Source organism: Ambystoma mexicanum, chromosome 3p (genome assembly GCF_040938575.1).
Source record: "Ambystoma mexicanum isolate Mex_15411 chromosome 3p, UKY_AmexF1_1, whole genome shotgun sequence".
NCBI classification, from domain to species: domain Eukaryota; kingdom Metazoa; phylum Chordata; class Amphibia; order Caudata; family Ambystomatidae; genus Ambystoma; species Ambystoma mexicanum.
In genome coordinates, this window is record NC_090925.1 from 432,736,744 (window position 1) to 432,763,391 (window position 26,648).

The 26,648-nt window shown below is 45.5% G+C and overlaps 1 protein-coding gene across 1 annotated transcript in view; it reads right to left on the reverse strand.

Moving 5' to 3' along the window:
• The window catches only part of RTF2 (replication termination factor 2), a 766,115-nt gene that overhangs the window by 557,984 nt on the left and 181,483 nt on the right, over positions 1–26,648 (reverse strand). The window contains exon 4 of the mRNA XM_069651115.1: positions 7,260–7,399. Within this exon, the coding sequence (XP_069507216.1) occupies positions 7,260–7,399 (140 nt within the window). The remainder of the gene's footprint in view (positions 1–7,259; positions 7,400–26,648) is intronic.

Consider the following 26,648-nt stretch of genomic DNA (forward strand, 5'->3'; position numbering starts at 1 on the left):
ACAATAAAAAGTGAGATTGTGAAAAATAGCTTTTCAACAAGGAAATGTGCATATGGTGATAACTGAGCAACTGTAGTCCATTAAAGAACTGGCTGATTTGGTGGCTAGCAACCAACCAGTACAAGCATCTGTAGTAAGACATCAGTAACTTTAGGGTCCGACCATTCTTCTTGAAAAGCTAAAAGGTACTCTGCCACTGTTCTGGTGAAAACCAACAACATAGCCCCACCGGTAATCTGTGACAAATACATCTCATTGAAAATGGAGCACCTAACCTTAGAGGTTAGGAATTTCATTTTCTACTGGTTAAGACACAAGCAGTTCAAACTACCCCAACCCCACTGCCCCCAAAGCTGTTGGAACCTATATGATTCCATGCTGAACGTAATGTCCCATAGGGACTCCATCGCCACTGTGATCAGAAACTTTTTCCAGGAAAATCCTCCTGAAGACACCTTGCATGCCAACAGTTGGGACGCTATGAAAGCAGTGTTAAGGGGGGAACTCATAGCACACGGGGCGGCATATCATAGAGGCAAACAAAATGCTTGTTTGATTCTTGAAGAAGAGGTCCAGAAAGCTGAGGATAATCATAAACAAATGCATCCCGTCCAGAACCGTATACAGAAAATACAGATGACTCAGGGACACCCCCACCGCCCAGAAATTGAAGCTCATCTCGTTGAACATCAGGGGTCTGAACTCCCCATCCAAGCGTAAATCTACACTGAAACGACTTCAGGACATGGAAAGCTCAGTGGTCCGCCTCCAGGAGTCCCATCTGATGCCTGCAGACTTTTCACGCCTCCACAATAGAAATTCCCGCTCCAATATTTAGCCTCTAATGGAACTAAAAAGGGGGTACCGCCATCCTCTTCATGTGCAACCTCAGATACTTGAAACTCTACTGTCTCCGGATGGTCGCAATACAGCAGTCAAGGGCCTTATATTTGGACAACTATACTCCCTTGTATCAGTTTACGTCCCCAATGAGGGACAAGAGGCATTCTACAAAGACCTGCGCAAAACCCTCCTTCCCTTTGTCGAAGGCCAAGTTATCATAGGAAAGGACTTCAATGGGGTCCCGGACCCCACCCGGGACAGATCGCACCCCCAGCCCCCAGAGACTTTAAACTTGACAAAAGCCTTTTTCAACAGTTTCGAACCCTGGGGGTGGTGGACACATGGAGTGCTTCACCTCATCGAAGTGGACTTCTCTTTCTTCTCACATGTCCACAGGACCTTCTCCCGAATAGACTTCTTACTGGCCTCCCCACAAATTCTCGCAATGTGACCATAAGAGCAAGGGTACTCTCTGATCATGCTCCTATTACACTGACACTCCGAGCCCATGACCCTGATCCACTCCCTCCCACCCCTGACGCCGTTGGACCCCACATCATCCCATGCTGAACTAAATGCCCCATAGGGACTCCATCGGCAATGTGATCAGAAACTTTTCCCAGGAAAATCTACCTGAAGACACCTCCCCTGCGAACACTTGGGACGCTATGAAAGCATTGTTAAAGGGGCATGGGGGGGCTCATCGCACACAGGGCGGTATATCATAGAGGCACACAAAATGCTTGTTTGATTCTTGAAGAAGAGGTCCAGAAGGCTGAGGATAATCAAACGCAAAGGTTGGTCCCCGAGATCACACTGCGCCCTACTAACTGCCCTACTCGCGAGACAAGACTCATAAATTGGCACTCTTGGTCCTGGATGCCTCCAAAGCGTTTGACAAAGTGGACTGTGCCTTCCTACAACTTATCCTGGAGGCCTTTCCTTTGGCCCAAATTTCCAAAAACTTATTTTAGCAAATTACCAATCTCCAAAAACTCTCCTCAGGGTCAACTGCAGCCTCTCAGAACCAATATCTTTAACCTATGGTACCAGGCAGGGCTGTCCCCTGTCCCCCCTCCTATTTGCCCTGGTAATGGAACCCTTGGCCCAGCGGGTTCATCTGGACCCAAGCAGTAAAGATCTACCCGTCGGCACCTTTCAGCATAAAATTTCACTCTAAGCTGATGACATGCTGTTGTCTATAACAGACATTCGCTCTTCACCAACATCACCCCTTAAAGAAATTGGCAGATCTGAGAGGGTGGCAGGTTTTGCCAAATCGGCAGCCTTGGGGATAGGCCTGGAAACCGGCAACGGAAAACTCTAAAACCCCTATGCCCGATCCAATGGAATGAGAAATCTATCCCCTACCTGGGGGTCCAGATCCCTGCTCGTCCTAGAGACTTATACCTTTCAAATTTCCCCCCGCTCTTTAGGGAACTAGAGAGGGACTTTGAGCGATGGATCTCACAAGAGATCTTGCTCATTGGGCAGATAACCGCTTGTAAAATGAACCTTCTCCCACGGTTCCTATACGCTTGCTCCTTCCTCCCCATCACGATCCCATTGCCCCCCCATCCCCCTTCGCTTTCAAAGGAAAATGCTTTGTTTTATCTGGAAGGGTAGGAAAGCAAGAATCTCTCAAAAGGCCATGATGGGCAATGCTAGACTGGGAGGCCTACTGGTCCCAGACCTACGCAAATACCAGGTAGATTCACAGCTGGCACACATACAGTCGTGCATCATCACCTCTGGACGCCCGAAATGGGTAGAACTAGAGCAATCCCGCCTTACTCTCCGCCCTCCGATTTTCCCATACATTCCGGCTACATTTCGCCAAACCTGGGATGGGATTTGGGCCTCCACTACTCACACTCTTAAAACTTGAGACAGGGCACTAACACATAAATGGCATTCAACACGGCCTTGGTCCTCCTTCTCCAATCTTTCATAACCCAGCTTTCTCTCCTGGCTCCCAGCCGCTAATTTCAAAAACTGGATTATGGGAGGACTGGAATCCAGGGGACAACTTTTCGAGAACGATCAGCCCCTTTGAGCAATGCAAAACAGCCGTTCGCCTATCGGAAAAGGACTGGTTCTCCTACAAGCAACTTCGACACTGGTGCTCTCACTCCCAAATCAGTCAGGCTGTGACACGTATCCCAGCACCTCTTGAACTCACTCGGAGGGACCTGCTGCTTCGAGGGAAAATCTCCACACTCTACAAACTGCTACAGGATGATACGCTCATCTCAAGAACTTCCTACATGGCGCAATGGGAGACAGATATAGGGCATCCTCTGGATGACCAAACATGGATGGACATATGGTCTAGAACCCACTCTTCCTCTTTCTGCATTACTAACCGTGAATGCGCCTATAAACTGCTTTTATGATAGTACAACCCCCATTGCGTCTCCATCACTTTAATCAGTCCCTCAACCCACAATAAACCCACAATGCTGGCGCCTATGTGGACACCCAAGAACATATCTGCATATGTGTTGGTCTTGCCCAATCATGAACGCCTTCTGGGTCAAATGCATTTCTACTGTAGAAGATATCACCCAGGTGGTACTCCCCAGAGAACCGGAAATCATTCTACTAGGCACTCCAGCACCAGGAGCGTACCCGAGATCTGGGAAGATGACCAAACTTCTCACACAATTCCTATGGGACGCTAAAATTACAATCGCCTGAAGCTGGAAGTCTGTCGAGGGTCCATCAACGACTCTTTGGTGGATTAAACTCTGGGATATCTTGGTCGCGGCAGGCCTTTTACATCGGTTTACAGATATTTGGGCCCCACTCCTAGATTATGATCAGAACTTCCCAGCGATGACTCACAAACCCCTATTAACCAGACGGACCTTACATTCGAGCAGCGAGCCATTTACGGACAACCCCGTTCCACCAAACCAGGAGGAACATTGATTTGGGGGAGGAAAGTAGGGGATGGGAAGGGGGGGAGCTTTGGGGTCACTGGACTGTGTTCGCATATCTGGAATGGGGGTTATTACATGTTGTATGTATGCTTAAAAAAATAAAAGGAAAATCCCTCACTAGCCCTATTGCTAAAATTGGGTTTCACTTCCACACAAGTAAAAATAAGATGCTTGTCAGGATGACAAAACAGTCCCCTGTCCCAACCTATCCAACTATCCGGCCTTACCACTGGATTAATAATTAAGAGAAAGTGTCACCACAATGAATGTTGTCAGGCCTCCTAGCTGACCTGCACTGCTGCAATCTTCCAAATCCAATGTTCAACCCAAGACAAAAGAAGGAATCAAAACTTCGAAATCCAAGTCTGTCTCAGTTCCTCTGCTTACAAAGTCACTCAAGTCATGAAGGGTTTTCAAGTGTTCAACAAAGGGATAATATCTCGGTTTGCGGCCCTTCCTCCTTATGGGGCTTCTCAATATGGTTCTCTTGGCTTTCAGTATCGGTATCAGTCCTGGTCTCCTTCGAGAAACCTTGGCCCTCTAGTAGGCTATTCACAGGTTCTCTAACCCCTATGTTTCTCTCAAGGTTCAGGATACTTTGGTGCCTGTTCAGGTTGTTCACAATCTTACTCGCCGGTGAAGGATTTAGGTTTCGGCTTCACTGCCGTGTTCAACCGCCTGCCTCCAGTCTTCCTGTGGGGCCCACATAGCTGTTCTCTCATGGTGCTTCCGCCAGGGAGGATTGGTTATTCTGCTTTTGGCAACTTTCATCTCAGCTTGCCGCGTTACTGCCTCCTGTCACGGTGGCCTTCCCAGGGTCTCATCATTGCCCTGGTTACTCTTCCATTTTGCGATTCTCGGTACAGGGGTTGCAATGCTTTCGCCCCTGGAATTCCCAGATTCAGCCGTGTTTCACAGGCTGCTGGCCAACCATATCCTGTTATTGGTCCCACCTCAGGACTCATTCTATGCTCCAGCGCAGGGTCCGCTCGGCGCGTCGCCTCCGCTGCCATTCGGATTAGCGTCAGGGAGTCTCCTCCTCCAGCTGAGGACTTCAGTGTTTTTATATGAGTCTTTGGGACGAGAGGTAACAAGCTTCTGATTATAAGATGTCTAGTCTGAGGAGAGTTCTGCAGTGGTGTCAAAAAAAAAAACAAAAAGGCCTCATCACTTTTACAATTTCTTTGTCCCCCATATAAGCGGACCGTACAGTACTTAAAGGAGATCTCCCTCTACCTTGAGAGTTATCATCCCCTAAGGGGGGGGGGGGGGGGGGAGTCTCTCCAGTGAGGTCTTGCTTGCCCAAATACTGGGTTCACCTCCTTAGCCTCAATGGGGGTGGCCCCCGCTTGGGGAAAAGGGACGAATTTCCCTGATTTGTCACAATATGTTCATGTTAACTACAGGAGAGAAAGTGGAAACATCTCTTCTTTCCAGAGATTTGCCAGCCACTTCACATTAAAAAAAATTCTGAGTAAACGGGTAGTGAATGCTCAGTTTATCAACGCAAGTATTTTATGTTTATGTCTATTGGTTTTTATAAAGTTCTTTATACACACACAAGATGTAAAGTGCGGCCACTGAAGAGCTAAGAAAGCATAACATTGATATTTTAGAACCTTTAGTTAGCAACAAAGTGATTTGCTAAGGTCTTGACCTATGGGCTGCCCTAGAAACATCACAAGTATTTATGTAGTCCTAGTAGTTGAGTGAGCAGTGCACAGGGAACTAGTCTGCTGAAGTAAAAGAGAAATGGATATTCAAAGCCACACACATCTGCTTTGAAGTAAATAGACAGGATCTTTGATGATGCTGATTGAGGAGGCAATAAAATAAACAGTTTACTACGGATGAAGCAGATACCCTGAGTAGGGGCCAGTCAAGTACTACTGCCTCTTCATGTTAACAATCTGCGTTAACAAAGGGGGAAAAGCGTATGATTACTCAAACAGGGAGCACAGAAAAACTGAGATTATCCTTAGGACAAAGGGTGAGAATAGACAATGCTATTCCTAGCAATTGAGTGGTGAGACTAAAAGAGTGGGGGAAGGGCCCCAAAGCAAGACAGTTATTCAAAGCGTCTTTACAGAGTGTTTCAGGTGGGAGTGGGAATCCGCAGAGAAATCTTTGAGCCATAGGAGGAGTTACCTGGGGTACTTGAACACTCAATATACTGCAGCACAAGCAATGACCCAGATCTTTGCTTGCCACTTACATTCGAAAAGATAACATATTCACAGTGCTGCGTGCTACAGGGATAAACCGGGTTATTAAAGTGGGGATAAGATGCTACGATCCAGGCAAGTCTCAGCAATGTGAGGCCGCTACAGTGTTGATGAGCGTAGTTTAAAAGCTTTTTAACTATGATCTGAAAATATGTCCTGTGTTCCATATAAAATTAGTAAAGCTGTCCAATGGAAACACTTGTTTGGCCCCCACCTCCCCCTCTTGAAGTGGTAATGGTAACAAGCAAAGTCCCTTTACAATTCACATAATATCTATAGGAGGTTGAAATATCTGGTAAATTAGGCTATGAGCTTGAGAAAAATCATGGGAACCTGTGGACAACATCTACACTCCACGACTAATCAAATGGTTCCACCGCTGTAAATCATGCAAACCGGGTATGAGGAAGGTACCTTGGGGTGAAGGACAAGGTGTGCTGGTATGAACCATGGTCACTATGGCTCCCACATAGTAACTTGCATAAACACTCATGCTCATTGCTAAGAGGTACTGGTGTAAATGCATTCCTGGGCGTAAAGACTGATAGGAGTGTTTTCCTGTGCCACAAGCCTATTCCTAGGCATGGTGCGTTGAGTGAGTAGAGCTGCACACCTAGTTCTTTCTGCATGAGTATTTGCACATGCTACTATGTGGTGGCAACAATAACCATGGCTCATAAGGGCACAAGACTGATGCTCACGCCAAGATAACTGAAGGCCGGGTAGGCTCTACAACATCAGCCCCCATCCAACTTCTAGGGACAGCACACTAAAAGATTATCTTTCTACTCCAATTGTGCAAATTCGAGTTACTGCGAGGGTCCTCAGCATCTTAAGCAATTTTAACACGATTTGTCGAGTTGTATTTAAGTGAAAGAAGATCAATAAATGCAGATTTAACGTCCATCTGATTAACACGATTCCTAATGCTACAGCAGTTTAGAGCGATGCTAAATACTTGTTTCCAAGCATGAAGTGTCACACATGGTAGTGGAGAACATATCAAGTCAATGGAGACAGAATTATCAAGTAGCAAATGTGGTCATGAGAGTAGAATTAACACATTAATATTATAAAAGTTTCAGCTAGTTGTTTGCCACACTGAAACAAAGCAAACTGCAGTGAACCACTAAGCCAAGCACTAAGTAGTCAGTCTTTACAAATCAGTCTGGCAGAAAAGTACATAAGGTTTGTGTGAAGCTAAAAATGTCATCTGTGGATTCAGACCCACTACAATGTTACTTACTTGTGTCTACCATTCATTTCCAAGCCCACAACGGGGCAAATGAAACGGGCACACTGGAGATCATCATATCGATCCCCTTTTGTGTTTCCTTTATCGCCCTGCCATGCTGGGTTGTCTGTCAGGTTCAGTTCAACAACATGCTACAAAGAAACAAACACAAAAAAAATATAATCAGCAGCATAAACGTATAGGTAAACGGAGCGACCCAGTAAGCACACATTATAAAAATTAACATATTGGGAAGATTTATACCAGCTAGAACTATAGACAGCTCTGTCTAATATTTTAAACTGATCTGTAGGGTATCCTGATAAGGCTTTAAGGGCTATTGTACTAACAAACAATAAATCATTGTAAAACTGGCGGATGCATAGTATTTGCTTTACTTTATATCCGTTTTTTTTTAACTGAGAAATAAGCTCGAATTAAAATACACATTTACAGTACAAAATTGAATAAATATAAAAGCAATTCATAATGGTAAAGGTTCATAAATTCATACTTCTAAAAATCTTATAGCTACCAATTTCCAGCAGGTTGAAGGTCCATTGATAGTTTGAGACCAAATGCCCTCTGCTGATACTACTCCAAAATGAATGAATAGATGGCTTAAGTGTTTGATTCTTAGATGTTTCAGCAGTGAGCATTTCACTAATAGATGGTATAGGAAGGGTGTTACAAATTCTACAAAGCCTTTTCCCTCTTTCTATATGGTTATGAGCGCCTAAAATTTGTTAGTCAGAAATAGTTGAGAAAAAGACAAAACACTGCATCCTCCATCTTCCATTACGGAACTTTTCTAGATAATTTCAGCAATGTATTCGATATTTTCTCCAAAATTGTGAGTTGAGCAAATAATTTGTATTTTATACTTTTTACATTCGGATATAGTTGTGGTCCAGTCCTAATTCCACATTTAAAATTTCACCTTTTGAGGGTTGGTTACCAGCATTTTAACTGTTGTATCGAGCCTTGATAATAGAGAGGCACAATACATAATCCAATGATTAAAAATACCTGCATTAGGATCATGGATAAAACCATTTCAATGGTCATGGCAGATCAGCAGCCATGACAATTTTTCTATAGAGGGATATAGTTTTCCATTTTACAATGGCTTCGAAGGATATTAAAGCCCAATTCAAACCATACCACTGAGATTGGAATCCACATTGGAAGGCACAAAATCTACTTCCACAAAAGGGCCACAATATTTGGCCAGGGTTTCTAATTAATCTTTAGGCAGATTTCAGAGCCATAAATCAATGCTGCTACTACCTCCAATTTATAGAATCTCCAAAGTGGTGAAAACGAGAAACGTCCAAATGTTGGATTGATAATCTTTGCCTGAGAAGATAAACTGGTATTGTGCTCTAGCACCTTGAAGCGTCTTGTGTGCTAGATGGAATTACAAATGAAGATCTCAGACCAAATAACCAGACATACTCACGGAATATGGCAAAGTACTACTTTATTCTCATTTAATAAAGCAGGGACAACTGACAGGCATCGGACTGATGCATGCACACTCGCAGATTATCTTGATTACACAGAGATCTTATACCCAATATGCATCGTCTGCGACGACATCCTACGTGGCAAAACATAAAACCTATCGAAGGAAGAGATTGGTTAGGGGAACATATATAATATAGACTATTTAACCAACCTTGAACTTTCAACTATTTAGCAGCACATACGTGAAACGAAACCTAGGTGCTTTGAATTGCATCAAAGTACTCCCTGTTCTTCCAATTAATCCATCATTCCTCACCGGTTGACCATAAGCCAAAGTCTCCCATCTGTAGTCGAACTTGAAGCCTGCTCACTGTCCTGGAACATTTGAGAGAGTGTGAGCACACCACTATCCTCGTCTGAGGCTCTAATGAAGCTAATGAATAGCCCTGGTCTTCAACTTCTGAATCACATGTGAAGAGACCACACATTTGTCCTTTCTAGCCTCTTATTTATTTATTGGTCACTCATATAGCACTGAAACTCTTAAACAAGCGTTTCATAGCTGTCCAACGCAGGGAGGGTAGGTAATTAAGCAAATTAAGTTGATATTCTCAATAGGCATTGGAAATTCAGAATGGGCAAGTGCTACACGTTCAGAGGTACAACATAGAAGAAGGAGAACATACTGTTTACAACATGACAAAATTATTGTACGTGCCCGACGGTCGTTTCAATCATGTAGAAAGGATAGGGGAGAGGGGAGGTTGGAAGGTAGGGTCAGGTGAACAGAGAAAGACAATCATACGTGCCAGGCAGCGCTTAGGCTAGTGAAGGTGCAGAAATATTAAGTAGGAAAGGAGCGCGGGGATAGAGGGGATAGGCACACAAAGCACACCAAACCGATGTCAAAACACTCATTCGAAAGTCCAAGATGGCATACAAATGTAACACAGGATGGAAGGTGAAGGGATTTAAGGCACTATAACGATAGTCATACTGGACAGGGGACTGTCAGAGCATCCGTGAGGAAGGAGCAGACATGCGTTGCAGTTCATGAGGACAGTGATGTAACCAGAGAGGTACAGGACACCATGGAAAGTTAGAGAGTATGGAGGCAGCCTGAACGATTAAATGGGGGGTGCAAGTCACAATGGAAAGGAGCGAGATGCAAGGCCTGGCGGGACATACTGAGGGTAATGGCGTGCTGAGGGGTACAGGTAGATAGTATGCATCATGGTAGCAAGCAGGCACACACGGCACTCTTACGTTTGAAAGTGCATTGAAGATGTATAATGCACAAGCAGCCACCAGGCCCATTTGAAAGAGGCCAAATGTTGCACACCAGACAAAGAGGGGCAGCCAAGGCCCTCCAAGGATCAGGCATGGACTTGGCCCTTTGAGTGGGGCCAGCAATCGCTTTCCGGCTCCGGCGGAGGTCCTCTGGAAGTAATAGACCCAATCCATTCCGAGCTCCTCCACAGGTTAAAGGGCCTGCAAGTATCAGGTGGCGCTTCAGGCCTTCAGGGGAGCCATCATGGAGTGCCTTGACAGACCCGAAAATAACATGCTCCATCAAGCACGGCATGCGGGCAGGCAGATGATGTGGCGCTCTCAGCAGCATTATGCAGGGTGCTGTTGCTCCTCTTGGCCACTAGAGACTTACTCGCTCTATCTTGCATAGACTTCATACACTTTTAATTGTCCAATACTTTGGCTGTTGCAGCTGTTTTCGTCTTCCTTAATCTAAGAAGAATGTCTCACATTCAGCGGTTAACCGTGTAAATCCCCTTGTGACTGGCAATTTTTCCTTAAAATAGTATCCTTGATCCTAGGCCAACCTTGACTCGTCACTTTGCACACAAGTTGCATTTCCAGCGTCTCCTGATTCTGCAGCCTCGGTCTGTCTCTGAGGTAGCGTGGTTGAATTCGACATGAGCCAGCGTCCATGAGCCAGCGTCCATTTTCCTATCATGGTCATCCTTGCCACATTATATATTGCTCTATAGCAAGGTTCTATATGTCTCATCTATCTTGCGTTACTGCGTATTTACAGTTATTAACCAGTAAGTTACTTCATTCTTCTTTATCTCCATGATTACTTTAGCTTTAGGTACATATTTCTCTTGGTGCTTCAGTTGCATCATCACTCTTAACTATTTTCATATCGTTTCAGCATAGGTTCATATATCTTCTTTATGACATCACTCTATCCTCGTCAGATTTCACTTAACGCTCCATGATGTCCACAGGTGTGTGCCAAAATCCTTCCATGTGACATCCTTCCACACTTTCAGTTCAAGGGCACATTCTATATGGCTGTCTGAGTGCATAACATCTCTCATACACTCGATGCGGTAGGGGGTTTACACAAGACGTCCCAGTCATATCCCTTCATCTACTGTTCTAACATGTTGGTGGTGAGGGGGCGGGAACTAGTGCGAAAGCATTCACCTGCTCCTCAATAGTATTGAGGCCGTTTAACAATACATAGTTTTGGAGTGCTCCCGATCTGCCTTTGCAGCCCTGTAGGAGTTGAGTCCAGTAGAATCAGGGTGATGGCATATAAGATTCAGCCTATTTTCAACTGCCCTATGTGAGAAACCTGAAGGTGTCTCACCCTTTAGTTCCCGGGGATCTGTCATCCAAGGGGCCAGGACACGGCCATCGCTTTTGGATTCAGTTCCTGGGGGTGGGCCTGTGTGGGAGGATACCTGGATGGGGGGTGTCCGGGGAGTGGAAGTGGGACACCGGATGGCGAGATGTGGTATCCCCTTCCCCTTTGCCCCATCCTACCAGGTACGATACGTAGGGACTCAACCCCTCTGTGCCCCCTTCTCTGACACAAACACTTTCTCACTGACAACTCACTGTGAGGGAAAATGGAAAGCCGAGCTGTATACCTGACATGTTCAACTACAATGCAGGCAGGGTGATGCAATTACTGATCATTACACACACCTGACTTCCATCACACTACCCCACAAGGATTAAAGGCAGAGCACGAAAAGCACACTGAGCAAGGCAAAGCACAGGTGGAAGCAGCTGTTCCAAGATGGCAGTTTAATACGAGGTGGAAGACGGTGAGACCGAAGAGGATTGCAAGGAGGGAAGTGCCCTGGACCTTTTCACCAAAGGACTGCTTCTTCCACAAGCCCTCGAGAATAGGAAACGTAAGACAAGGAATTAAAGCTGAAGAATCCTGCATTGAATGTCGGAGGTACCCAGGGCTTTCCCGTGTCGATAGTCAAGGCGGGGAGAGGAGTTTGCCACTGTGGTACTGTACTTGGCTCCTACAACAAAGCAGCACCAGTGAAGTCAGCACAGCCTGTGAGTTAGGGCGACTGATACCAGACCGGACTGTGTGGAAACCAAAGTTGCAAGCAGCAACATTGTATAAAGAAAACTGAAGAAGAACAGCATATGAAGCATATGTGGCAAGCATTGCAAATATAATTAAAACAGCAGATGAGTGGCTGAACTTTGAAGCTAAGAAAAGAAAGAGTGGTCTGGCATCACGTGGGTGCTCATTCAAAAGTCTCTGTTAGGTATTCAACTGAAAGTAACGAACGTTAAAAGGAAAAAGAATTGTGAAATCGAAGAGGTCCTGCAACTGGTCAAGCCAAACCCTGTGCACATTTGAAAGTCTTCGATACTTGATGCAGGGTTTGAAATTGGGGGGAGCTGGGAGCTATTTAGCTCCAGCTTCTAGCAAAGTAGAACCTGGTTAGCTTGAAAACAACAGCTACCAAGAGCTACATTTGGCTCCTAGGGCCAACTGGTCCCTTCCAAACATGTATATGTGATATTAACTTTGAGTATTCGAGAATGTTAATAAAGAACAATTGGAACACATCTAATACACATTTAAACACAATGGTTCATACAAAATGGGCAAAAACGTAAAGGAGCATCTCTGGTAGCTCCTGGTTCCCCCGTGGTAGCTCCTGCCTACAGGGTGATGCCAACACCCAGGAGCTGATTTTAGCTCCTGCTCATCAAATCTCAAATTCGAACCCTGTTGATGTAAAATTGACATTTGTCCGAGCCCGACTGAGGGAGACATTGTGTTAAAAGGGGTCTGAGCCCGGTTTAGGAGGAAACCGGGGTGAACCGTGAGTCACCCGAAAAAGGAATAGTTTACGAACATTGTATAGAAGGGATCTGAGCCAGGATGAGCGGGGTCCAAAGTAACGAACATTGTGCTAATGTGCTAAAGGGATCTGAGCCCAGCAGAGGGGTATCAGGGGTGAATAAATTGAAGGCCCTGAGGCTATTGCTTGAACTGTATCCTCGTGCTGAAGAAGCCAGAGATTGTGCTACGCTCGAGTGAACCACGTTGTCCCGTGCTGAAAATGTGGGGAAGGGAGGCAGACGGCCTGGACATCCTGACATATCATTTTGACCACTTTTCACAACCTTGTTTCCCACCCTATTTGTATTTAGAGGCAAGGATTGGCAATAGTTTATTTTTTATTATAGGCCCTTTTATTTTGACAAGACACGACTAGGACTGCATTATTTTTTGACGGTCGTAGCTGGCTCCCATCGGTAGATTTAGGATTAGATATGCGTTTATCATACCTTTATTTAAAGTTCAATAAACACCCTTGAACTGTGGTCACTTACTGTTGATGCCATGCCTTCCTTACACCTATTTTTGGAGGAAAGGCTTAGGCTTTCTCAAGGAAAGTTCCAATGTTAGCAATAAATACATTAAACAGAACAAGGGCCAGCACACAGCCCTGTTTCAGTGTGTTGTAATAGATCTAGAAAGAAGGCTGTCATCATTCAGCTGAACATGGATGGAAGTGTTCGTGTAAAGCTTCTCAATCTTATCTATCAAATCTGAAGGGCAACCCCAGTTACGCAATTTTGTCCATAACAGATTGCAATCAATAATATCAAAAGCCATGGAGTAGTGTATGAAAGCCACATATACCTCCATGGTTGTTTTTATTTTTTTTAAAAAAACATTTATTTAACTTGCACAAATTGTCGCATTACATTACTTGCAGTTGCAACAAATCACGTTACAGATCTGGTTATTTCGTGCCTAATTGGAATATAACATATTCAGTTTTCAGGACTCCCTTGTTCCTCATCATTTACACTCTTATCCACAAGATATTGTCTGAACCCACCCCCTATATCTTTCAGATGACATGTCACTGACACTAGGCTGGAATATATCTCTTCATTGTCATTCACCCATGTCATATCTTTCAACCAATCCCCTAGCATCAGCGTTTCTCTGTTCTTCCATCTCATCAATATTTCCCCGGATCCCTGTTTATGGGTATGTCAGACATCTCGCCCAGTGTTGTACACACGTCTGTCCAGTACCCGGTCAATCTTACCCGCTTCCTCGCACCTACATCTCGGACATTTCCCTGTGGCCGTGACGAACATGTGTTTGAGTCGGGCCAGTGTGAAGACTTCTTGACCGTACTGGGGAAAAGTACATATCCCAGGCTCGGGTGTGTTGGGGGTTCTTCATGGAAGCAATCCCATGTGTTAGCTATAGCTGAACGCAGCCTGAGATATTGCAGTTTCTGCATCGTGTGTCTTCTATTGTTGTTTTGATAACATCCCAGCTAATGAATTGCTTGTTGACAAATAGATCTTCGAAGGAGACTATGCCCTTGTCCCTCCAGTTTGTGGCCAGTGTCCCATCTTTCGTTAGGGGGGGTGTATGGTGCATCCCACAGGGGCATTCCTGGGCTGTACAACACCGTGTTTCTGGGGCCCTCTGTTAGTCTAGACCATGCTCTGCATGTAACCAGTGTAAAGTCCATACAGTTATCGTTCCTCAATCCCCCCTGCTAGTTTATGTATAAGCCTTATTGGACCCTACTCATGTTTTTCCATCTTTCTATTTGGTGCATCCGGCTCTCCCTCAACCCAATGTGTTACATAGTGACCCTGTGCCGATAGAATGTATAACTCAAAGTCAGGGGCTGCTAGACCCCCCCCTGCTCATATGGTCTAGTGAGTCATTTCCAACTTACCCTTGGTTGACCTTTCCATATAAAGGCTGAGAATGCTCCTTGTATTCTGGTGAAAAAGGATCTTCCCAGCCATACTGGCAGGTACTAAACGGGTAGAATAACTTGGGTAGTATGATCATTTTAATCAGAGCTAAAGGACCCATAAGTGAGACCGGCAGGTGGTTCCATCGGGTAAGTGTAGCACACATTGCGTCTGTGACCATATGATTCCATGTAATTCTGCCGGTTGTCTAGTTGTGTCTGTTAGTGGAAATATCTCTGATTTACCAGCATTTAACCTCAGGCCAGAGTGTTCCCCAAATTCCCTTAGCGCTTTAAGTACCCGTCCCAGGTGTTTTTCTGGTTCCCTTACACATAACATTATGTTGTCGGCATACAGTGTTCTAAGATCTGTTCTCCCGGCTAGTGGTATCCCAGCTTTGCTGAACCTCACCCTTAACAAATCCGCTAGTGGTTCGAATACCAACGTGAATAATAACAGTGACAGTGGGCAGCCTTGCCTAGTGCCCCCTTCCAACTCCAATATTGAGGACAACGTCCCATTAACGCACACCCTTGCATAAGGTTGCGTGTATAATATACAGACCCATTGTATGAAGTTTGGGTCAAACCCATAGTTATTCAGGACTCTAAATAGGAAGGGGCAGCATACAGTGCCAAAGGCTTTATGAATGTCCAAAGCTAATGCTACACCTTTGGTATCTCTGGGGATTTCTGCCAGATTGTTGTAGCATTTGCAAATATTTAAAGCCATGGACCGTCCCTGTACGAATCCAGCTTGGTACTCATGGACCATATGTTGCATTAGAGAGTTTAGACGGGTCGCTAATACTTTTGCGAAAACCTTTGCATATGTATTTATAAGGGACAACGGGCGGTAGGAGACACAAGCTTGCCTGTTTCTAATGCTTCAGACCATATAGCATGTAATCAGGGTGCCATAATCTCGGGGGGGGGGGGAGGGGGGTTGGTGGGTGCGGTGGTGAAGAGACCACCACCACCACCGCCACCAGACTGCCTGGCTATCGACATACCCGTCGTTGTTGTCAAAATAGTCAACAATGTTTTGCATCAGGCTGGTTTTATACACCGCGTCTGCCAGTGCCATCGTATTGAACAGCCATGGAGCTCTATGCGGGGTGGCTTTCGGGGATAGTCATTGATAGCAATATCGGGGAGTGATCCGATAACGTTATAGGGAGAATTGGGTCTTCTGTTACCCAGCTCAGCGCTCCCCGTGTCACCAACCATAAATCGATTCTAGAGTGCATGTCATGGACCAACGAGTAAAAGGTATTCCCACTGCAGCCCATGCCGAGAACGCCAGGCGTCCCTCAGATCTAGGTCTGCTATGTGTGTGCGTATAACGTGGGCCGCTCCAGTTAGGGATCTAGGGGAGCTAGCCATCCGGTTTAGGTCCACATCCAATATAGTGTTGAAGTCTCCCCCACAAATGATGTGAGCTGTCAGGTACTTAGCACATTTCCGGAAGACCTCTGTGTAGAACCCCTGATCATCAATGTTGTGGCCATATATGTTAATCAGCAACACCTCTTTGTTCGCCAACTTGCCGTGTACATTCACGTACCTGCCTTCGGGGTCACTTTCTGTTGCTATATGGGTAAACGGTAGTGATTTATGTACCAGTATCATGACACCCCGGGCTCTGGTCGAGTATGAGGTAAAGAATCGATGGTTCCCCCATCCGGGTGCAAACTTACCCACCTGATGCCCAAGCAAATAAGTTTCTTGTAAATACAATATTCTTGCCCCTAGTGTGTTGACATATGCCATCACCTAACGTGCTTTCACATGCATACCAAGCCCTCTGCCATTCCAGCTCAACAGTTTCATCTCTTCAGGGTTCCTTGCGGACATCTAATCCCTCCATCCATCCATCCATCCATCCATCCATCTTTCCATGTTCCCTACTCCAATATGTATTGCTCCTCAATGCGTGACGTAGTGCTATCTGATTGTGCATTCTTTTGCTCTTAACACCCCAACCGTTTCCCCATCCCACCACCCCCACCCTCATAGTTACCTGAACTTTAACTATGTAATGCCCATTTTGACCTGCCGTCGCCCCCTCCCTTTCCCAAACTACTAACAAATGCACACGCATGTGGGGGGGCGCTTTATGGCGGCCAGGTTTGGGACCAATGCTAGGATATTATTCTTCTTCGTGGCCCAGTTTTGTACGTTACCAATACACATCATAAATAGGTCCATCAACAAGGCGCTAGTAAACCAATATCACTAAAACTACTCTCAGGAGCGGTGCCTGAGGTGCACTTCTCCATTATCAGTATCAAGCAGTACCACAGTCTAGTCATCGTTGGTGTACGTATCTCCGGGCTCACAAATGTCCTTCATTGTTACCAGATGTCTGCTTGTCTGTTACATGAATATTCGCCTCTACGAAGGATGCCGCTTCTTCCGGGAATGTAAAAAAGTAAGTCTTGTTTTTGTACTGCAAACGTAATCTGGCCGGATACAACATGGCATAGGATATTGCTCTTTCTCGAAGCATCTTCTTTACTCCTGTGAATGTTCGTCGTTCTTGCTGTACTTCAAGAGTATAATCCGGGAATATGCGGATTACATTGGATCCTACTTTTAGTTCCTGTTAGTTCCTGTTAGTCTCTGGCGACTCATAACACTAGGTCTCTGTCCCTATAGTTCATAAGTCTAGCGATGATGGGCCTTGGGCAGGCGCAAAGTTTCAGACGTGCAGCTAGAGATCTATGCGCTTGTTCGACCACAAACATTGCCGACCATCCAGGATCCCCAAGTAAATCCTTAAGTAGCTCTTCAACAGCCAGCTCCATTGAGCCCTTTAGAGCGTCCTCTGGGACTCCTACTATGCGGCTATTGTTACGACGGGACCTTGCCTCCAAATCCTCACACTTCAGCTTGACTGCCCAAATCTTCAGCCATATTGGTCACCGTATTTTGCAGTGACACGAGTGGGTCTTCGGTGGTGCTGATCCTTGTTTCTGCTTCAGTAATACGGCCTGTGGCCTTCTCCAGCTGATTCCGGATTGATGTGACATTAATATTAATGCTATCTAGTTTGTCATTGAGTGCAGCAAACCCTTGTTGCATAGACATGAAGACCCCTTGAAGATCCATGGGGGTGGATGTTGTTGGGGATGAGGGTGGGGCAGTATAGCTGGTTCCGACTCCACTCATGGCGTTTTCTCTGTTGGTCGGTTTCGTCAATCTTTCAATTGTTCCTCCTTTCCTGGCCGCCGCCCCTTTGGGCATTGTACCGTGTTGCTAAGGTATCTTCTTTCCTAGTGGCCGTAACGGTGCCTCTCAATGTTCCTGAGTGTTTCGACCGGTCAACTTACGCTTCTCTAGAGCACCAGGAGTGGGATTGGGTGGTGTTCTATGTTAAGGAACAGCTGTTTCAGAGTCGTCAGGATTGGATGAGCTCACGGCTGGTCTTCTTCCCTTCTGGTAGAGCTCCTGTACATTCTTCCGTTTCTCAACCAGTCTGATCTTCCCTGTAGGGCTAGTAGTTTTTGCGATCGTGGCTTGTCCCAATGATATAACTAACAAGTCTTTGCGTGTTCAGCTGTCTGCGTTAGGTCAGGTAACATGTGGTGGTGTATGTGCCTCTGTCCGTGGTTCAGCCGAATCCCTGCTGTTCGCCTTGAGGGTGTGGCCAAGCTAAGGGCAGGCTGATTGCCACGTACCAGAGCTCAAGTGCTTATTGCTGCCATTCCTTGCCGCCGCCAACACTGCAGTTCAGTGGAGGGTCGCAACTGCTGGAGTGCCATATAACATGCCTGTTGCGTGGGTGGTGTAAACCTGGAGTGTTATGGCTGTTCAGGGCATTGCACTAGTCAGTGCTCCTCATGCCTTTGGGAACATTCACAGTCGGTTCCACAGCTCTGTTTGTTCAGGCCTCTCCGGTTAGTGACTTCAGTGTTTCGGGGCAGTCTGTTATTGTTTGCCTCTGCGGAGGGCAGTAGCCAGGATCAATGGGTAAGAGATCCAGCCCCCATTACTTCCCATGTGGGCTATGCTGTGGCGGTGCACTTTCAGTAAAGCATGCGTAAATTAACTGGTTCTGCCTTCAGGCTGTCCCGCGCTGGTCCTGAGTGACCACAGCCCTCCATTTTGGGGTTGCCTACGCTTCTGTCTGGGTTGTGCGCACTCTGATTCTGGATCCTTACTGTACGCCACCAGCTTCCCCCCAGTTTTCGGCCGTAATCTGCTGTCTTGCAGGCAGTGTTCGTTGCGGCACCCTATGCCTTTTTTGCAGTGCACTTGGGCAGCCTTGCCGCTGCATGTTGTTCGTTACCTTTGGGGTTGTAACTATGTCCCTGTTGTGGTTTCTGCAGCGGTCCGGAGTGGAGAGGCTAGGCCTCTGCCGTACCATCAGGAGCCATGAGGGTGCATGCTAGGCGGCGACATATCGGGTTCTTTGTGCATCCAGTGGTTACTGCCGTTGGATTTGTGACTGTGGGGGGTCTATGATCCACCTCCCTCGTTACCCCCTCTGCGTAGGCTGCTAGGGTCCGGACAATCCTACTATGAAGGCAGGGGTGGGGGGAGGGGGGGGTTTAGTGTCACAGTGCTAAGAGGGTCGGGTGGATGGCTCACCGTTTGCTGCCATTCGCGCGCATGACCTTGTATCACCCCGGGTTCCCAGCTTACCGTCTTCTCATTGCTCTCGGGTAGCAGTGTCCGGTGGTTCAGTTGCAGGCATAATATGAGGAACGCCCTTTGTGTACTCACACAGAGTGATACCAAGTAAGGACGGGCGGTCCAGGGTCAACGGCCCGACATCTCGCTTCAAATAATGCCTCTTCCGTCCTTGTCCAATTTGCGTCTCTCAGCCCTGTGGTTACGCCATGGCTCGGAAGTTGCATCCAGTTGTGCAGTTAGCTTCTCGAGATACAGTGGATCTCTGGTGCGCTTCCTGTACCGGCAACTGAGTTAAGAGGCCAGAGTCAATTAACCAGGCAGTCCCCAGGCAACCCGGTAGCCACGGAAGGCAGGCCCGCAAGAGCTCCGAGGCTTCTCCAGAGTGTTTGGGTCACATCAAACACTCGACATAGCTTCGGCCTTACTGGCCAGATTTCTGCGATTTTTTGTAAGGCTGTAGCTAACTACCTCAGACACCTCCTCGTTCAGTATGGATGAAACCAAACCTTTTTAAGCAAGTTCTGTGTCCCGTTCCTCAGCTCAATCCAGGAGCTCGCGCTCAGAGCTGCTTCAGCTTTGCGCGCAACAGCGCCCCTGCCCCTTACCTCCATGTTTTTGATTTGAGCTTTTTCTAATGAAATCAAGGATAAATACATTGAGGAAAGTCCTGGTGGATGGCATAAAACCTGTTTGAAACCTATCAAATCTGCCGGACTGAGTTGGCCAGAGGAATAATGGTCGTTCCAGCTATTTAAATTAAAAATGTCCTGGCATATCAAGGAGCACAATAGGGCAGTAATTTGAAGGGTCCTCCATATAACCCTTTTTGTGGATTGGCACAATAAGGGAAGAGTAATCGTACAGGAGCTGATGACATGGCCAAAGAAAGATTTTAAGATGGCAGCCCACATCAGCAGGTTTTCCTTCAATACAGCGTTCCATAGATAAAAAACTGGGTATAATTGTAAGACTCAAGATAGACGTCTAGATTCACTTTCATATTTGCAGATTTGAACGCCTTACTAAATTGAACAACATTCCAAGATAGTCTATTTCCCCCAGCTGTTGACCCTAACAGAGGGGAGTGTACTTCCACACTTCTGGCCGCCTGAAGTGAATATCCCAGGGATAGTATTAGCAGGCAATGATCGCTATTTACAGATTCTACAACTTTAAAAGATTTACATCACTGAAAGATCTCTCGAGATACAAAATCATTGCAACTGTCTCATCACTCCTCCAAGTATGGTGCGGAGGCCTATCACCAGTAACATTACCATTCACCAGCAACAGATCCCAAACCGAAAAAAGAAATCATCAACAGACCTCTTGATCTAGACAAATTACTGGAGGAGGCTAACTTAGGCACCAAATCAGAGTTATCCAAACATACAGAATTAAACTCGCCACAAATCATGATGCTTTTGGAGACATGAAGAGACTACAATTTGTCCAAAATATCCTCAATTTTACTGAACATAGTCTTTATAGTAATCGCTGCCAGATTAAAATAGATGTGAGCAGCCAGCAGTAGAAAAATTGGGAATATCCAAAGAAAATTCCACAACTTGGATAAAAGGAGAAGCATGATCCCAAATCAAGGCCAAAATGTGATGATCGTTAATAAGACCACATCGCAGACCGCTTGCTGGGCGGCCTTTTTCACCTTTAATAGCGGTATTTAAAAACAGTGTATAACCATCTAAAAGTGGCGTTTCAGTAAGCCAAACCTCTTGCAAGGGAAATAGATGAAAAGACATTAAGTTCTCATTTCCCTTAACCGACAAATAGGAGAACCTCTAGTGTTCCATGACAGCATTTTTAACACAAAGGACGGTTTGTCCATAATCAGCTAACAGTTAGATTTAACCTTAGATTGAAGTGTACATGGTAACCATAACAGTTATTTTTTTCCAAAGCAGCCCCTCTCGCAGGTTCCTCCATCAGAATGTTTCTATCTTGATGGGGGCCATTAAAACATGTAATATGAAAATTAGTTTGGACCCCTCCATCCCTCATATTCAGTTCCCAAACGATTATCCTCATCACTTTCAGGCCTTCTTACTGATATAAGGTAGTCATTAAAGCATCCATCATAAAGTGCATCATTTTGAGATGGAATTTCATTTACTTAATACGAAAAACTATTGTGAAAATTGGATTGTGGAGCTATAGCTCTTTCTGACAACACAGATAAATCATAACCACTAGGGTGAAAATACCCCACGGCCTTCAAAATAATATAGAAAACCAAGGATGACCCAATATGAAGGACCTCATGGTCTAATTCCCAGTCATTTAAGAAGTCCACTTGGTCAATATCTTTAGAAGTTATTCCCTTTAAAAGATCAATTGAATTTAATACAAATAAACCGTTTGATCTATTAAGAATAACATGTGCCTTGGAAAGAGGGAGTCTCTCTGAAGAAGGCGATTAGCAGAATTAAAAGGTTTCTATGGTCGTACACGCCTTGCTGGATAAACAGGTTGTTCCAAAACAGGAAGATGCGCAAGAGCCTTTATTCCATCTTCTAAGGTCACAAAAGGAGGGTGAGAGGGATATGAACTAAAACAGGCAGAAATGGAATTGAAAGCTGTGTTACACCCTTCCTTTTGTCTTCCAGAGTCCTAAAGAGAGACTCATTATCATTATTTAGGTTGCTGGATGGAGCTGGATTAGTCTCTCTAATCATTTGAGACGTGGGAAGATCAGAGCCATGGTGGTCGAGATTCAGGCCCGAGTCAAACAGGACATAGGGCCCTCCGAAAGGGTCAAAGATATGTGGAAATGTTGTTCTGCGGTCAGAGGGACACATTTCTTTATAACAGGACACCCTTCATGACTCTGGGAAGTCAACATACTAGGCTGTACAGAGTTGATGGACTTTTTACTCTTTTTCCCTTGATGAAAATGCTCTTGGTGATTTAGAACGAAATAGTTCCTTTTCTGACCGTATTTTCAAATTTCGGAGAAACTTAAGCGAGCCACAATTGTTAACCAAACCATTGCCTTTCTTGTTTTTAAATTGGTTTTCCTCCTGCAGCTTCACTTTCTTACAAAAGCGTTTCTTTTTCATCTGATAGAAGATTGAATAATTCAGTGGACTGTTGGGTACATCTACTGGTGTTGCCACATCATTCTGTTTCTTTCCGACGTGTTCACAATGAAAATGGTGTAAATTCAGTCAGAAACTATATTTGGTAAGTGTCCATTCTCGTCTCCTCCAGAGGTCATACTGACTTTAATTCTGTTTAAGCCTACTTCCTCTTCCTGCCTCCCTTGCTGCTAATCTGTTACAGCCTAACGCTTGCTCACTTGCTTACTCCGTTTTGCTTCTGCAGAGTCTTCAGCCATTCTACACGGTCGTCAGCTGTTACTACACAAAACTGTTCCTCCAGGGATTTCTTCCGCTCTGCCTCTCACTTACCACAGTATCCAAACGCGATCCTCGTTCTGCTAACTGCCTTTAAAAGTGATTCCTGTCACCCACACTTCCAAAACAAAGGCGGGATTCTCTAGTTTATATAAACAGCAAGGTTTCATGCCCCCAAACCCCCCCTCCCCCCAACTTGTTTTTTATTTTTTCATTCATTGGGCATTTTCCAGACAACACACTTTACCTCCAGTGTTTATATCACAGTGGGATCTGAGTGTACTCGACTGGCAAAAGGAATACAAAGAAAAGGGTACGTGTGAAACGAACTGTGCATGCATGATAGCTTAATCTAAAGGTTTGGCCCTGAACAAGGAGGTGATTTTTTAAGTATAAGGGTGCCACAGGTTTACCAGAAGTCGAGCACTGCTCTGATTCCTCCCTTCAGTGCTATATCGGGTGGAGGCCTATAACACACAGCCAAAACTTCCGTCGGGCAGGGGGGAATTCGCCTGGATGATTCCCAATGGCATCTCCACTTCCACGCCAGTGAGTGGCTTTATAAGGAAATACTGCACGCCCAATCCGTTACTACATATTCCATATTTAGCAGGCATTCTAAAAGGGAAACTGGCTTGCTAGGACTAGCCCCGACCTTCCTGGAAGACGTTAAACAATAACCCAAAGATTAGTTCACACCGTTCCTCCCAGCGATTGGCACTAACTGTGCTCACATACTTATGCTGGTACTTTGAGAATAGTGTCAAGCAGGGGCCCGCCGGGGATTCAAGGTATACTTTTGTTTTTTTTATTGGTCCTCCCACTTCCCCGCTTTCCTAACCCACTTTACCTTCAGCCTACTTTGTCCTCGGTGGGGTACGATGGCAACCTCCAGCCGTGTGGAGACTCGGAGCGGGGCCCTCCTCGCTCCGAGCCTCCACGCGGCTGGAGGCTTCCATCATCCACTGCCGGGGACCCAGGTACGCTTATTTTTTTGTTTTTTTCCCCTTCCCTCCCCCTTCCACCCTCCAACCCCACTTACCTTCTTCTCTTTTTTTTTTTTTCGGGAGCGGATGCGCTGGGAACTCTTCTGTTCCCAGTGCGTCCGCTCCCAATGGCCGCCATGGAAAGGGAAAACGGACTCAGTTGTACCTTTCCCAGTGGCCATTTTGTTTCTCATTTTTTTTTTTATCATGTCCCAAAACGCTTCAGCGTTTCAGGACAGAAAAAAATATTTTTTGTGCCACTGTCACGCAGATTTTGCGGACCGGGGTACTACAAGCAATATGCCCCTCGCAACGGGGACATTACCGAGTCAGGTAATGCCCCGGGGCCTTCGTTAAGGCCCTCGCTTCGCTCAAGCCTATAACTATGGGCCCTGGGGCATTACCTGACTCGGTAATGCCCCTGCCGCTCGGGGCATATTGCTTAATTAACTGGAGTATTTGTGAATGTTATTGTTGAAGAATTATGACACATCTAATACACATTTCACTATAATGGATCATACATATTGATCAAAAAGATAACGTTTACCCCTCCTGTAGAAGTTATATTTGCGGTGTGCTGTGCACCTGCTCCTGGTTCCCCAATGGTAGCTCCTGCCTTATGGGTGATGTCTGACACCCAGGAGCAGGTTTTAGCTCCTGCTCTGCAAATCTGAAATTCAAACCCCACTGGAACTTATAAATGGTCACATAAAATAAACATTTTTCCTATTCTTTCAACAGAGCCTACCTAAATAGACATGATCTACTTCAAGGACACTTTGCACAGCCAGCCCCATAACAAACAATCAGTACTAAATATTTGCGTCCAAACCCAGAGTTTACTTTTCGGATTCTTGATGCACATTAAAATAACATTACCTCAACTCTAGTCTTCTTGGAGGAAGGGGAACACGTGTCAATCCATAAAAGACAGCAATACTGGAGAGTTCCACTTACAGGTAATTAACGCATCCATCTCCAGTACTGGATCTTTTATAGCAATATATACTGAGGACTAGACATGTAATGTAGATGGGCTTTCCAGTGCAACAGAGTGTACTGGCAAGGGAGAAATCTCAGATGAAATAGGCTTGGGCACCCATCAAATGCATTGGAAAGAAGGATCTTAGACATGTCCCTGGAGAGCCTTATACACCATGATCAGTTACTCAATTGGGGGAGGGGAGGCAGTGAAAAGGGCTACAGCTGCCTGATCAACTGTTAAATATTGATTTGGATACATAAGATGGTGTGCTGAGAAGACAATTTGCTGGCACTGTTTTTAAATGGAAGATGGTTTGCTAATGACATATTTTCCCAGGGCTCTCTGAAGACTTAGGCGGGGACACACACATTATATATAAATACATTACTCACCGTAATCGTATTTCTGATGCTTGTATCTGCTTAGATTCACATGCTGCCTATAGGCCGACATCTAGTGGAAGCTGCAGAGTATTACAGTTGTTTTCTAAACTCGAAAAGGGACGTCAACAGGGCGTGCCAGTAATACTATCCCTAGTGTGACGTCCACTGTACCCATGATCCCTCACGCATCAACATCACTCAGATTGTTATTTTTAAGACATGAGGTGTAGCATGAGTACATTTGTATCCAAGCAGAGGATAGTTCAGCGGCAGCGTGCGCGTCTTGGAAGCAAGACGACACGAAGCAACAACAGGTTCGATCCCCGGGTCCGCGCTTAGAAACCTCTGGGTGTTTAAGCGCGTTATAAATACGTAACCAAGACAAAAAAAAAAAATACGCAATTAAGAAAAACAAACAATTCCTTAACAGCGCCTCAATGCCTGCGGGCTGTGTGAGCGCTTTATAAATGTAAAAAAAAAAATAAAAATAAAAAAAAAAAAGATACATATCAGACAAGCTCATATGCATCCATGCGCCTTTTCTCTGAGGGGAGGAATGGTGGGCGCATGTGAATCTAAGCAGATACAAGCATCAGAAATACAATTACGGCGAGTAATGTATCCCTTCTGAGGCTTGTGGAATCTGCTTAGATCACATGCTGTGCATAGATTAGCGAGCAGTGTTCGAATAAGGTGGTGGGATGTGAGAAGGTTCATGGGCGAACAGATGTCTTAGAACAGCTTGTCTTGTGTATCTGTCTTGGAATGAGTGTCAATGCAGTAGTGCTGAGTGAAAGTGTGTATTGAGCTCCATGTAACTGCTTTGCAAATGCTGTCTAGAGGGACATTTGCAATGAAAGCCAGAGTAGCTACTGTGCTCCTTGTGGAGTGAGCTCTGGGCATAAAAGGCAGTGTCTTGTTTGATAGGGAATAGCACAATTGTATACATCTGACTATCCACCTAAAGATGGCATTCTTTGAAATGCAGTCACCTTCTCTGCCTAGAGCAATGGAGACAAACATTTGATCTGTTTTTCTTAGCGGTCTGGTTTTGTCTACATAGCAGAGGACCGCCCCAAAAAAACATCTAGTGTGTGGAGTTTTACCTCAGCTGAGCCGGTGGGTTCCAGGAAGAAAGCTGGTAGCCGAATAGACTGGTTTACGTGAAATTTAGAGATTAACTTAAGGGAGAACCTAGGGCGAGTACGTAAAACCAGCGTATCCTTGTGTACAACAAAGAACGAATCCTGCACTGACAATGCTTGTATTTCACCAGCTCTTCTTAGGGAAATGATGGCCACCAAGAAGGCAGTTTTGTAAGTCGGGTGTTTGAGACTAGACTTATGTATCGGCTCGAAAGGGGGTCCCATGAGCTTAGCAAGTACAACATTGAGATCCCATCCTGGCGGCAGGTTCGAAATTGGAGAGTGGAGTCTCTTTACTCCCCCCATGAATGTTTTGATGACAGGTACCTTACACCATGAGACCTTATTGTGGAAAGTGGTATAGACTGACAAAGCCGCCAGGTGT